The sequence below is a fragment of the Pterocles gutturalis genome, unplaced genomic scaffold (assembly GCF_000699245.1).
Source record: "Pterocles gutturalis isolate BGI_N339 unplaced genomic scaffold, ASM69924v1 scaffold45058, whole genome shotgun sequence".
Classification (NCBI taxonomy): Eukaryota; Metazoa; Chordata; class Aves; order Pterocliformes; family Pteroclidae; genus Pterocles; species Pterocles gutturalis.
This window is the reverse complement of record NW_010124585.1, coordinates 1,502-14,773: the sequence shown is the minus strand read 5'-3', so window position 1 is coordinate 14,773 and position 13,272 is coordinate 1,502. Positions and strand designations below refer to the sequence as shown.

The 13,272-nt window shown below is 49.1% G+C and overlaps 1 protein-coding gene across 1 annotated transcript; it reads right to left on the bottom strand.

Annotated features, from left to right (window-relative positions):
• Positions 1-278: 278 nt before the first annotated feature.
• AIFM1 (apoptosis-inducing factor, mitochondrion-associated, 1) lies at positions 279-12,981 on the bottom strand (the record flags this gene model as incomplete). Its single annotated transcript, XM_010078291.1, has 15 exons — positions 279-396; positions 1,556-1,752; positions 2,270-2,394; positions 3,305-3,447; positions 3,992-4,132; positions 4,210-4,298; positions 4,889-4,996; positions 5,635-5,743; positions 6,852-6,928; positions 7,575-7,659; positions 8,362-8,452; positions 8,898-9,028; positions 9,149-9,261; positions 10,744-10,837; positions 12,857-12,981. Coding segments are annotated over 15 exons (1,700 nt in total), but the record flags the coding sequence as incomplete, so codon positions are not given.
• Positions 12,982-13,272: the final 291 nt, after the last annotated feature.

Genomic DNA, 13,272 nt, shown 5'->3' with positions numbered 1-13,272 from the left:
GGTGCCAGTTGGCCTGACCGTCCCGGCCGGCGGCACCCAGGCCCTCGGTGGCGGGGGGAAGGCTGGACCTTGTCCATCGCCCGCCCAGCCCCTCGCCTACAGCTCTCCTTCCCCCACAGGCATCGCCGCCCTTCCGCCAGCCCCAGCTCGACAGCAAGATGGCATTTTACTGAGAACCATCTGACTTTATTGGTGCACGTTAGAGCTCTAGGTGACTGGAACATTCACAGGTGCTCAGAGGAAGCTGTCTGAGATGAAGGTGAGCACACAGCCCGCGACCCTCCTGCCCCACGCAGTGCTGTCACAGTGCTCCCGTTCCGGAGTCTAGTCTTCGTGGATGTTGAAAAGCTTTGCTACTTCATTGAGATCCTCATGCTCCTCCCCGTCTTTGATGATCTGAAGGAAGGAAGAACGCATTAAAACCTGCACATCCCATAGTGCTGTGGAAGGCTGTACACGGGCCCAGCCCATGGGCTGATGTCTCAGATCCTCTCTGAAGCTCTGCTGATGACAGCTCACCAACGGATGCAGTTCACAACCCAACAGCAGTACATACTACAGCCAGATTTATACAGGCGTCTTCACTGAGTATGAGCTGCCTACAGGAACGGCTGGAGTCAAATCCAGCCTCACTGTCCCTGCAGGATTTGTTCCCATGTCTGGGTTTCCCTCTGCAGCTGGGGAGAACAAGTATCTTCAAGAAGGGATTCACCTCCACTCTGAGATGAGCCACTCTCTTTGCATTGCCTTAGAGGAGCCAGTCTAAGTGGCTTAAACTTGCAAACCTGTCCTGTAGACAAGGGGACTACGAGGCTAAGGATCCGGTCCACGCTTGGCTCTCTGATTTAGGAGAGGGCTACTAGCAGGAAGGAAAGGATCTCTCTTTCGTGGAAATTGGAGAAGTAACAGGTTTAAACTGCATCATGAAAGCTTCAGCTTAGATACCAACGTAAACTTCTAACATTAAGAACAGTTCATTTTGGGACAGACTGCCTGCGGACAGTGTGGAATCACTCTCATAGTTTAAACTACTGAAATTCTCCAAAGATGTTAAAAACTTGACCCAAGTATAGCTGATCTGGCCTTGGGGGATGGAGACAGACTATGGGGGATGGAGACAGACTAAGCACCTCCTCAAGGCTGCTTCTAACCCTGACTTTTTGTGGCTGTGTATCTAGGATGACAGACGTTTTAAACTGTTTCAGACACTTGTATGTTAGACAAAGTAGCACAAAAATGGGACATTTCACTCTGATGCTCAGTTGTGTGCAGTTCTTGCCTGTACTTATCGCAGACCTGAAACTTCAGCCACGCAAAGGCAAGGCTTGAAGCATAAACCTGATTCAAGTTGTTTCTGTAAGAATTCTGAACAAACATGCACAAGAACATCTCCCACCATTCACCCCAGAGAGGGCTACCACTGGATATTGCACCGCTCTGCTCCAGACAGAGCATCTGCATTAATCCATCCTCACTGTAAACTGGTAGATTTACAATGAAGAAAATCCCCAGCCTGAGCAAGCCTCACAGTCAAGCGCACCAGTCCTGTACTGACCTTCCGCGCAATAGGCATTCTGTTGAAGATGTTCCATAGTACGATTCCTACCACAACTTTATCCCTGAGGTAGAAAATTACACCTTTGCCATAATCTTCTCCTTGCTGTGGAACTTGCGGCATTGGCGAAAAGCTTGGAGCAATCTGAACTTCTGAGGCTTCTGCTTCTGTCTCACTCTCTGATCGAATCCCTGTCCCTAATGCAAAGACAGGAGAGATCAAACACCCCGTGCAGAAAGAAGCAGTAGCTCTTTAGTCTGCTCTCACCATCAGCGGCAAAGAGCAGGGCTCTGTAAGAGACTGAGGTGGTTTGCTTTGAGTTGTGTCCAGCAAAAGTTTCAGTAACAGGAGAAGGAAGCAGTCCTGCCATGGAAGCAAAACGCTGCCAAACCCCAACTTCCACCGCCACATGCAAGAGACAGAACAGCTCCTTCCTCCAGGCAGCACTCACAACATCAAAATAGAGGAAATTAAGATTCACTGGGGAAAAAGGTTTTAATTTTGGTAAATGAGTTACATGACATCTTCTTGGAGGAATATTATGTTTTAATCACATTTTAATATGGAAACCAGCCTTTAAAGCCTGAAAGCAAACAGACTGCTGTTGCCTAGTGCTCTGCAGTGAGACCAGACCGACCCTGCAGCCACTGCACAGAGCGAGACACAAAAACCCTCACACGCAGAGACAGCTCCCAAGCACGAGTGCAGCCCCACCTGATTGCTCCGTTGCACTTTTCGGTGTGTCCTTTTCTGTTGCTTTAGCAAAGACTCCTACTGTTGGCAAACTGCTGTCAACAAGGCCGATGGCTTCGTACCCTACATTAGGGCCCAGATCGCTCCTAGGAAAGAAGTGGCATTAGTGCAAGAGAAGGCAATTCCATCCAGCCCCAAAACCTTAATGACAGCGCCGGGCGAGAGAGATCACGTTTGCCAGCATTTAGCAGAGGAGAAGGGAGTCTACTCAGTGAGGGCTGGCAGACTCCCAGAGTTAACTGCTGTCGACAAAACCCACGACTGCAGCTCGCAGTCCCCGAACTTCCTGCATCCGAGCCACGGTCAGAGGATCCTGAAGAAAGCCACACCACTGGAACGGATGCTTCTCTGTCCTTGTTTAAAAGCGAATCGAGAAACGCTTCTGGGTCCTGAGTCTGTGCAGTACAGACCAAGCGTTCAGGTAAATGATCTTGAGTTAACAGGCTTTGTGATTTTTTTTTGTGTGTGTGTTTTATTTGGTTTGTTTTAAAAAGAACTTCAAAAGTATACAGCAGAACTGCCTCTTTTCTTGATACCTCTCTCTGGAAAACAACAAGCTTTCACGTGCGCTCCTGGACGCAGCGATGCATTCCTACCAAGGCATCAGTTCCGCTAATCAGCAAAGGTGCAACACAGCTGAAACCAACGGATTGTGCTGGGGAACTTCAGACAACTGGGACAGAAAAGCTGCTGCTAACTTCAACCTGCATGTTATCCTGCTCTGAGGAAAGGGGCTGCTCTCTATCGCTGCTTGCTTTGCTGAAAGGGACTCGTTCAGGGAGAAACTGGGAACTACAGGAAGGAAAAACATTTCAGAAAGGTCAGGGTCGAGCAGCAAGCGCTCCAACAAGCTTCTGGGAACAAGCAGCTGTACAAGGTATTTGCTGAAGTAGCTTCACTATGCCCATGAAACAGAAACCTTTTCCAGGTGTATCTTTGTCACAGCTCCTGCCATGTGGCCAAACAAGAAACCCCAAAAGAAGCAAGCAGCGTTACCAGAACATGGACTGGTGCCAGTAGGGCTTGGCAGCTCCTGTCATGTTTTCACCGGCTAGTCTTCCGCTCACAACGGCATGATCGTGGTGCTCCACACGTCTCCTGCCCAGCTTGATATCATAGAAGCAGGCAGCATCCCCTGCCTTACAAAGAATTGTTCCGTGAGGACTGAACATTGGGATCAAAAGCTTAAACTAAGGCGCAAACACAGAAGGCACTGGGAGGAGAGCAAAGCGGAACCATGAACAGAGCTTTTCTGACAAACCCGGAACACCACCTCGTCCCACTCCCCAGGCTGCACAGGTCCCCATTTATCAGCATTTTTCACTGATCTTTGGAAAAATAAGACGGCATCGGGTATGTTTTTGCAGAGGAATCGAAGTCTCCACTCCCACCGAAGGGACTCTTACGCAGTAGAGGAATCCGTGCGATCTTTAGGATACCCCAACTCCTCTTATGCAGCACAAATATTCCAAGACTCACCCAGGCGTTACCACAGCAACGCAGCGTGCTGTGCTGCACAAACAGACTCCACGGCTGCTGGCAGCATCTGCACCACAGTTGCTCTCACCACTTGCTATTTTTTGCCCCTTTCACCTAACCGAGGTACGCCAGCCCCGAGAACTCTGCGTATTCCAACTGCACCAGCATAAGCAGCAGACAGAAACCTCCTCTGCGTGTACTCACCACCCAGATATTGGAGCGTGCCTGCAGCTCCGCGTTCACCCTGAACCCTCCGAAGTCAGAGTCCACCTCCAGCCCAGCTGACTTTGCTAATTCCACATTAGGCTCCAGCCCTACCGCAGCCACAATATGATCGGTCTCCACCTGTTTGGGAATTCATAATTATCTCAATTTTCTCAACACCCCTGCAAACTTTACCCTCTCCCTACTTTTATATTTACCTTTCGTCCATCTTTCAGTTTAATCGTCAGCCGATTGCCAGAGACAGAGACAGACTTGACCACAGCGTTAGGCATGACATTAACACCCTCTGGAAACAAAGACAGGAAATATAACTGCTTGCTCAGGGCGAGAGGGATTTCAGCTGAAGCAGGCATCAAACAGCTGCAGGCAGAGCAGGGGCCAGGTCAGAAAGCGAGGCAGAGCCCACCTGATCTTTGCTGCACGTGCCAGCACAGCTCTGAGTGAAGCACGAAGGGAAAGTGGCTCTGGGATGACTGCATTAAGCTGTCAGAAGTAAAATTATTTGAGGCTAGAGCAACTCGGAAGAGAATGGGCAGCTGTCATAAGATAGCTTTGGCTCCAGATTTCAGAGGGAGTTACTTTAACGGCCAAGGATGTGGCAGGGACCACTCTGCACAGCATCAGCAGGGGCATTTGCTTGGCTTTCCCAGAGGAGCTGTTCAGCAGCCAGGGATTCGCAGCAGCTCTGTGCCACCCCAGCTGACGGAACTGAAACTCGCTCTGTTCTGCGCCTGAGCCACCTCGCAAGGGACCGAGCCTTCCTGAGACTCCAGGGAGGAAGCAAGCAGAGATGTGTTTCACAGGGAAGAGCTACGCGACAGCCACCGGCCTAAACAGCTCTGCCACCCGCAGGGGAGCGCCAGCAGGCAGCTTCACCTCTTCTGACTTTCTCTGTGGTCCAGTTGCTCAGATATTCAGGCAAGACTTTGCCCATGTTGCCGTTCTCTGGAAACAGCTGGATCACCTCCAGGCCTCTGGTTCGTGCTGGAAGGAAAGCACAGAGCAGGCTTCTTACAACCCACAAAGAAAGAGCAGCAGCACAGACCTCAAGACACCAGTGTGTGCTTTACTTTACACAAGAAGCTTGACAGAAGTTTCCGAAACTGGGAGTTTTGGCTCCCAGGTTTTCCACGGGAGTCACAAAGTGACTGGCCACTGGATCACACACCTGCAAACTCTGTTTTGGAGAATTCTGGAGCAAACTTCCCTTAATAGAAAAATTACCATAAAGACACTACTCAAAAAGCTGCGTGCACTTGACAGTAAGAATCCAGTTGTTCACAACCTCTTTGAAATAACAGTTTTAGGGCGGCTTTTAGTACCAAGAGAGCAAATACAGCTTTTTACAAGGTGGAATGACTCTGCAACATGCACTGGCCTGCACCACTGCTACAAAAACCTTTGTGGTCAGGGCTGCTTGAGAGCTAACGAGAAAATAACGACCACACGGCCAACACAACACACCTGCATTAAGGTTATTTCAGGCAAACCACAATCTGTGCAGAAACTTGTCAGCCAGGGAATAAAAAGGACGTTTATAACACCAGGCTGCTTCCATTCGATGCCTAACGCTCCCATCAAGGTGACAGCGGAAGACAAGCCACCCGCAGAAGCACACTCACCTCTTCTTCCCAGAGCACAGGCCAGCTCACTGCCAAGAAAACCACCACCAATAATTGTGATGGACTTGACTTCTCTGGAAATCTTCTCCAGACTTTTGAAGTCCTCAATCTGAAAGAAGATTTATTCCCATTTCAAACATCCTCAAACACAAATGGCAGAAGAAGATATTTTTCTTCCTTTGAAATATGAAAAACTCTCCCCAGCTTAGAAAGGGAAACATATATTGCACAGAAAAAACTCTGGCTTCCTCATGTTTGAGTAAGCTTTTCCCTCTCCAGGCAATCTCAGATTCCAGAGAATCTGGACACAAGCATACCACAGTACATCCAGGATGCCACAGCTCACATCATCCATCTTCCCTTCCTGCAGCTGAGCAGACCAGACCTTAGGGGAAGCCCAGCACAGAGCAGAAAGTTTCCATACGGCTTTTTATTCCCGATTCATTCCCTGAACTAAACTAAGGAGAAGGCTGCATGCCTGTTCTAAATCCCGTGTTTTCAACAAAACAGAGCATGCCAACAAAAAGCAACGCTACAGCGACAACCAGGAGACCACTGACCAGCTTCCATGTCTGCTATTCACTTTGTCCCAGGGCAGAGGATGAAGGGGAAGAAACGCCATGACAACGGCACGGACAGGAGTTTATTAGTTCATTTAAGCCAATCCAAGAGCTCACACTCTCCACTCACTCAGATAGAATTCCAGAGCAGGAGAGCAGTCTCTGCCCCAGCTCAGGCCAAAGGCCAGCCTCCGGCCCATGTGCTGCACAACTGTGGCACACGTTCATTCCGGAGGGGTGTCAGGCTGGAGTCCTAAGCCAGCGTCCTTTGTCAGCTCACGGTCCTGAAGGCAGACGCTGCTTACAGTCCAAATGGACCCGCAGGGCCTACACTGCTCGTGTTTTTGAAAGGCCTGGAAGGGGCAACGTCATACAGGAGGGAAACAGACAAACAAAATAATTTAACTCCCCTCCACCACCCCCATGGTTACAGCTCCCAGACCCGAGGCAAGCAGATAAGTGGTCCAGCAGGCTCTACCCCGTCTACTAGGGACAAGGAATAACTAGCAAATGGGCTCCTGGTTACCAGCTGACAGAAGCAGCTGCCGAGGCAAGGCTGTCCTGGACGCAAAGCAGAAGAGTTAAAAAGCTGAAAATAGCAGCAGCAGCTCTGGTTTTTTCAGCCTCACCCCACAACTCGCAGCACCTGGAGATTACCTTTCGGAACAGCGTCAGCCTCTGTTGTACATCTTTTCCTGCTCTTTCAATGGCGGGAAGGTTCCTTGGGGAGCCACCTGAGGATGAGGGGAGTGGGACACAGAGAGAGGGACTAATGGTACCATGGCCATGTCACTGGCTCTCCAGACAACGCAAAGGCACCTTTAATCTGGACTGTGCTTTCCAAACTGTCACAATATGCTCTGTTCCCTGTTGCTGTCTGGGTTTGTAACAGGAAAGACCTTCTGTGTGAGCAGTAGGTGACCCAACAGCCACCCAGGAGAGAAAATCTAATGTTGTACGCCTTGCCGCACGGACTAGAGACAGCCACTTCGACTATCACCGCAGAGGGCTCTAGAACTGCTCAGGCCAGATGCTGGAGCAGTGCTCTGCCAAAGCGGGAGCTGGCTGTTCTGCTTGCTGCTGTTAACAGGCAGGATTTGAAGAGGCTGGCCTGCACAGGAGCTCCTTTACCGAGCTGCTAGGGAACGCATCTTTTCCTCCTTCCCTGCTCATGTTCACGGGGAAAAACTTTGAACATCCCAGAGAAGCTAGGTGACGGGAGGCAGGTGAGAAACCCTGTGGCACGTTTGTCTGCATGACTATCCTTCACGTGACTGCTCTACCAAGCATTTGACACAGACTGCAGAAACTTGCTTGTCAGAAAAACGCCACTAAAATAAAAAGCTTTGCACAAGACAAAGAAAAAACCCAACAACTTACCAGTGGCAATTAGACACTTGTCATAGGATATCTGGGTCCCATCACTGAGCTTCACTATGTTGCCTCTAACGTCCATATGCACAACCTGCAAAAGCACACAAGCAGGAGAGCTCAAGCTTCCATTCAAGTTAAACTGCACGGACTATTGATCAGAGAAGCAAACTTGGAAGTAACATTCTCCCTCCTTTGAATTTAGGGGGGGGCAGGAGGGGGGAAGGCAGAAGACTGAAGCAGGAATTGAGGCAAGCTCTCTGGCAGCCGTCACAGAGCAGGTTGATCTTCCCAGGATCCGAGTCTAAGCAATGGACTCGGACACCTAGTCAGGAGGGGTCACTGACATCTTTTAGCATCACATATAAAACTGAGGAAGCAAACATATTAGGAGCCTCACCATAAACTTCCACCTTCCCGCTGCCTCTGCACAGTGCTCTTGCTCATGTTATAACCCACTGCTCAGATAGCTCTGCTCTCTTTACCTCACCTCTGACCGACGTATAGCCCAGTTCCCATTTCGTCACGCCCTGTCTCTAAGCTCTACATATTCCTGTCCCATGCCCAAACTCTTGGCTTACCTATCCTTCCCTCTTCCTCACCTTCCCTCAGTTCACTACTACTCCTCACAGCTTCACCCATTTTCCAGCTTCACTCCTGCTGTCCTTAAGATGAGCGTGGTCCCTGCTCTAACCCTCCACACCCCCACCTACAGCTGTTTAGTTTCAGCTCAGAGCAGAGGCTCTGCTTGGGAAGAGCTGTGTGATGCTAGCACAACCGCTAGTGCTGTACCCACCTTCTTGCCACAGAGAACTGCCACTCCACCGTTTTCTACAGAAGGCAGATCACGAACGGGCACATAGAATGACGGCGGCTGGAAATATATACTGAAAAAAAGCTGCATTACCAAATGGGTTCCACTTTCACTGCGATACCAGCTACTCAGCAATTACCAGTGACACAAAGACAACCCCGCGCATCCATGACAAGTTCCATAATTCTTTGTTTATTGATTTTTTAAGAATTAGGGTCTTCACACTGTTGAAGGTCAAGGGTTTAGATCAGTAAGGCTTTATCACTAAAGTCACAAGAATCAAATGAGAGCCAGGGTCCGTGAACCTGTGCTCTAAACCGAGAAGCGATGCTCTCACCTTTACTATTAACTTATTCCACACAATTTCTGCTCCGCGAGTCTGCAGCCTACATCGTGGAGTCTCAGGGACTCCACAAGGCAGCCAGTCAGTGCCAAACAGCACACGGGGCTGCACACAGCATGCTTTCTCCATCAGCCCACGCTCTCCTTCATCCTTGCTACCCGTACGCAACACGTACCTCCTCTCCTTGCCATTCCACTGTCTGAATCGCAGAGTCTCTGTCACATCTGGATCATCTGAAAACCACAGCTCTTTGGAAAGAGGTGGCCGCATATAGGGTAGGGCGGGATCTTCAGACACGATCAGCACCTTTAATTGGTCATTAAACACATCAGTGGTACCAAGGCCAAAACCCACGGCAGGAGCTCTGAAGCAAGCACAGCGCTCAGTCACCCACACCGCTCTGCACTAGAACAGCGCATCTCTTACCCGGGCACCAGGGTCACGAGCCCGAATGGATCTGGCAGCAGCAAAAGCAGCGGTTCCTCCACCGATCAGCAGGAAAGGAACGTGAGATGGGACCTCAGGGCGAGCTCCCAGAGCTGCAGGTGACAGATTGGAGAGCTTACTGCAAAGACAGCAGGAAAACGGCCCAGCCCCAAAGAACAGAGCATGTCACCAGCCGTCTTCCTCATACAGACGTCCTTTGGCAAACTGCCTTCCAAATACCTTCTCCCCTTCCTTTCCACCCCAATAAACTTCCCAAGAACCATGCCGCTGCTTCACTCAAAGCTGGCTCCCTGCATAAATCAAACTGTCAGATTTCAGCAGATCTCTTTTTCTTAGCTAGATCTGCTCAGCTGAGCTCAACAGCAACTGCAGAGCACTTGTGAGCAAGAGCAAAACTCTGCACCGGCCATTCAGCAAACAGTTTATAAGAAAGCAAAGTTCCCTAAAATGCCAAGGCGTATTTCCCCATAATTGTATTCTGAAAGGCAACCAACTTTTGAGCTCCTACCAGAATGCATCTCCTCCCACGTGCAGGTCCTGTTTCTAAGCAACATGCAGTTAAACCATTCGCAGTAATAAACCAGCCAGGTAAATACTGCCATCAGGACTCACCTGCCGCACCCTGAGAAGCAGCATCTGTATCTGGAAGAGAAGACAGTGACTTAATTCAGCAAGGCATGGGCCATCAGGGACACTGCAGTTGGGAAGCTGCAGTTCAGGGCTGGCTCGAGGAGACCACGGGATTAATGGGCTCTGCACTGTACGGGGACAGAGTCTCCAGAAACCCAGACTGACCCAGACCTCTGCTTCAGCACTGGGGCCTCCAGCCCCAACCCTGCCAAGCACGTTCTATCCTCTCCCTCAAACCAAAGCAATCAGCTTTCTGTCCTGCCTGCAGGATACTCTTTCTGTTGGTTTCCTAAAGTGACACAACACACCCCATCTTCCATGACCTAAAGCAACAGTTATTGGGAAATCCTTTGGCTCCATAGTTCAGACACTGCAGTGTGAGATCTCATAAATTAAGAGAGACCCGTGGTCCACACACAGCCTGCAAGGCGTCATCAAGAGCCTCACTAATTGCCTCAATTCCCCTCTACATGTGGCCCAAGCAAGATACTTCCCGCAGGCTCAGCCTGCCACGCAGAGGCCAGGGATGCGGCACAGCACAGGGGATTTGGTGCCGGCAGACCACGTCACCCCTTCGGAATCACAGCGTCTTTGCTGGACGGCATAGGGGTAACAGACAAAAGCAGAGATAATTCTTTTCTCCTTTTGTCACAGAAGGCATAAACAGCAGAAAGGAGCGCCGAGAGACCACCTACTTTATCCTCACCATTATCTGTACAACAGAGCCTTGTCTGGGGTCACGGAAAGCCAGCACCTGCTTCTGTGCCGTGAAGAGATGGGAATTCACAGACAGCAGAGAGCACCAAGAGGTGACAACGCTGCGAGGGCACAGCTTAGGCTAGTCCATGCTCTCAGAAGGGCTCTGTTCCATCTGGTTTAGAAGTCTCCAGTTAGCAGCTCATGGAGAACAGACCCAAACCTGGAACTAGCAGGCTGGTACCCACCGGAGGGAGATGATTCACTTTCTTGAGATCGCTTGGTTATGGCTGTGACACGACTGGTGTATCGCTCTTTGTTTTCTTTCAGTGTTTTGTACACCTGCAGACAGACAAGAGATATTGACTTTGTGCATCTTACAGCATCAAGGCAACATTCTGCTTCTACCCTCAAGAGGCTTTTGTCTACCCTGCTTGCTCTGAAAAGCCATCTGCTTCCGATTAAAGCACACGGTCCGAAATATACCTCACTGAAAAAAGTGCCCGTACAGGTATGTACATATGGCTACAAGAGGAGCACACTTGGAAAATTATCTGCTCTGTATATATGAAGAATTTTGGTTGTCTGGCTGCTTTCCATAAGCAAGCAATCGGCCTTTCTGCAGGTGTTTGGCCTGCGGGCTGCAGAGCTGCTCGAAGAGGAACCAGATACAACAAAGGAAACACCGTCAAACGCACGCCACGGCTCTCTGCAGGCTAGGCTGTGGCTCGTGGCACAACACCGGCTGCAGAAAAGGAAGACAAATGCAAGGCACAAAGCAACTGGCAGCTTCGAACGCCTAGAGCAGCCAGGCAGAACAAGCCAAGAACCTCCCGGGCTTTCGTCAGGCCAGACGTTACAGGCACGACGTCGGCAGTGGTACCATCACCGATGCCAGCAGTGCTTCTCAGACATGCGAGCGCCGCTGCTCCAGGTACAGCCTCCGGCTGGAAGAGATTCCCCTGTCTGAGTGCTGGCCCTCCGTTAAACTCGGGATGCAGCGAGTACAGCCTGCAGCTTCTGGGGACACTGTTTAGTGGTACAGACACGGAGGGAACTTTTTTTAAGACATGTTAACTTTCAAGAAAAATTGGTGATGCAGAGAAGCAAAAGACAACAAGGCTGCTGGAAGCAGATCACAGGATGATACTTGCCCCCACAGTTAACAAGTTAGAGGGAAGCAAAACCTTGCCAATAATCCATATCACACGTGCACGACATTAACTTTCATTTTGCATTGTTTATAAACAAGAGAAAAACCTATCAAGACAGTCTGAAACACAGCCATCTCTCCAGTTACTGCCTTTGGAACTGTGAAAGAATATTAAAACCGGAACGTTTCCAGAAAGAACTAAAAGCCTGCTCGATGTAAAGGCACGCTAGGTAATGCCAAACCACTCACGGTGAGCTGACAGAGTGTTACGACATCCCAAGGACGTTTGAACAAAAGTTAATTCCTCAGGGGAACTGAAGCCTCTTTTGCTCCCCTGACATTTTGCATTTTTCCAGTCCCCACAATTCGCTGCGTTATAACACAGCAAATAGTCTCAAAAGAGAACTGAGGAGTTTAACACCAAGTAGAAAAAAGAACCCAGGCAGACAAAAGCCTATCCAGGGAACAGAGACAATGTCAAAAATATCAGAAAACAAGAAGTCATTGGTGCTGAGAATAATTAAGACAAAAGGCTATCCAGGGAACAATGTCAAAAATATCAGAAAACAAGAACTCATTGGTGCTGAGAAGAATTAAGATATTTTAAAAGCCTTTTACTCAAACACATAAAAGTCCAGGTTACCAAAACTACCCCTGCTTCAACAAGGAGAACCGTCACGTTTGTAAGCGAGTCTGAAGGGCAGCACACAGTGAATTACATCTGATCCCTTATTAAAAAATGCCTATATAATATACATGACTAAATAATACATGCAAAACATCAAGTGAGGTCTTCAGGATCATTTTTTGCAAAGGGACAATGGCAAGTTCTTTCCAGCCAGAAACACAGCTGTACACCTCCCCAGATAACAGAGTGGTGTTTCAGTGCTCTTCTCTGAAGAGATCACACAGCTAGACGAGTTTTCTCTTCCTTCCTCTAGCATACTCACATTTACTTGATTATTTCCATTATTTGTATGCCAACATAACCAACACCAGAACAGATGCACCAATTAATCTGTGCCTCTCTGAGGGTTACAGATCAAAGACGGACAGTTTTGGTTCTAGATTTATTTAATGGGGAAGAGTTAATTCTGAGGCAATTTTTCCCACTAGACACTGAGAATATCAGATTTGAAAACTTAAATTGACATTGTCCCTCCCTCCGCCCTCTCCCCAGTTCAGACACGTTCCTGTAACCATCTTACATAAGCGCCCGTCCCCGTGACCGTTCCTCCTACAATTAAGTACAACAGGTTGCTGCCAGCTTTGCCAGGAACACCTGAAGACGTCAGTGATCGAGAAGGGCATCTGAGATGGTGACATTGCAAAGCTGCAGGTGAAGACAGGCAAGGAGAGAGAAGAGAGGGAAGGAGACAGGTATTAAGACAGACTCTTGATTAAACAGATCTTGGGAAAAGCAGAACGGGTTTTGTAATTTCAGTCACCTTGTTTGGGAAAAAGGTACAGCAGGGCACAGTAAGGAATACCAAAAGGGGACAGGAAGAGTCTTTTCCTCCATTAACTGTTTTGAGGTGTTTTTTTTTTTTTATTATTTCCCAGGAGCCTTCGTCACACGAAGAGTTTCATTAGGAGAAAATCAGAACTCAGAACTTTTAATGAA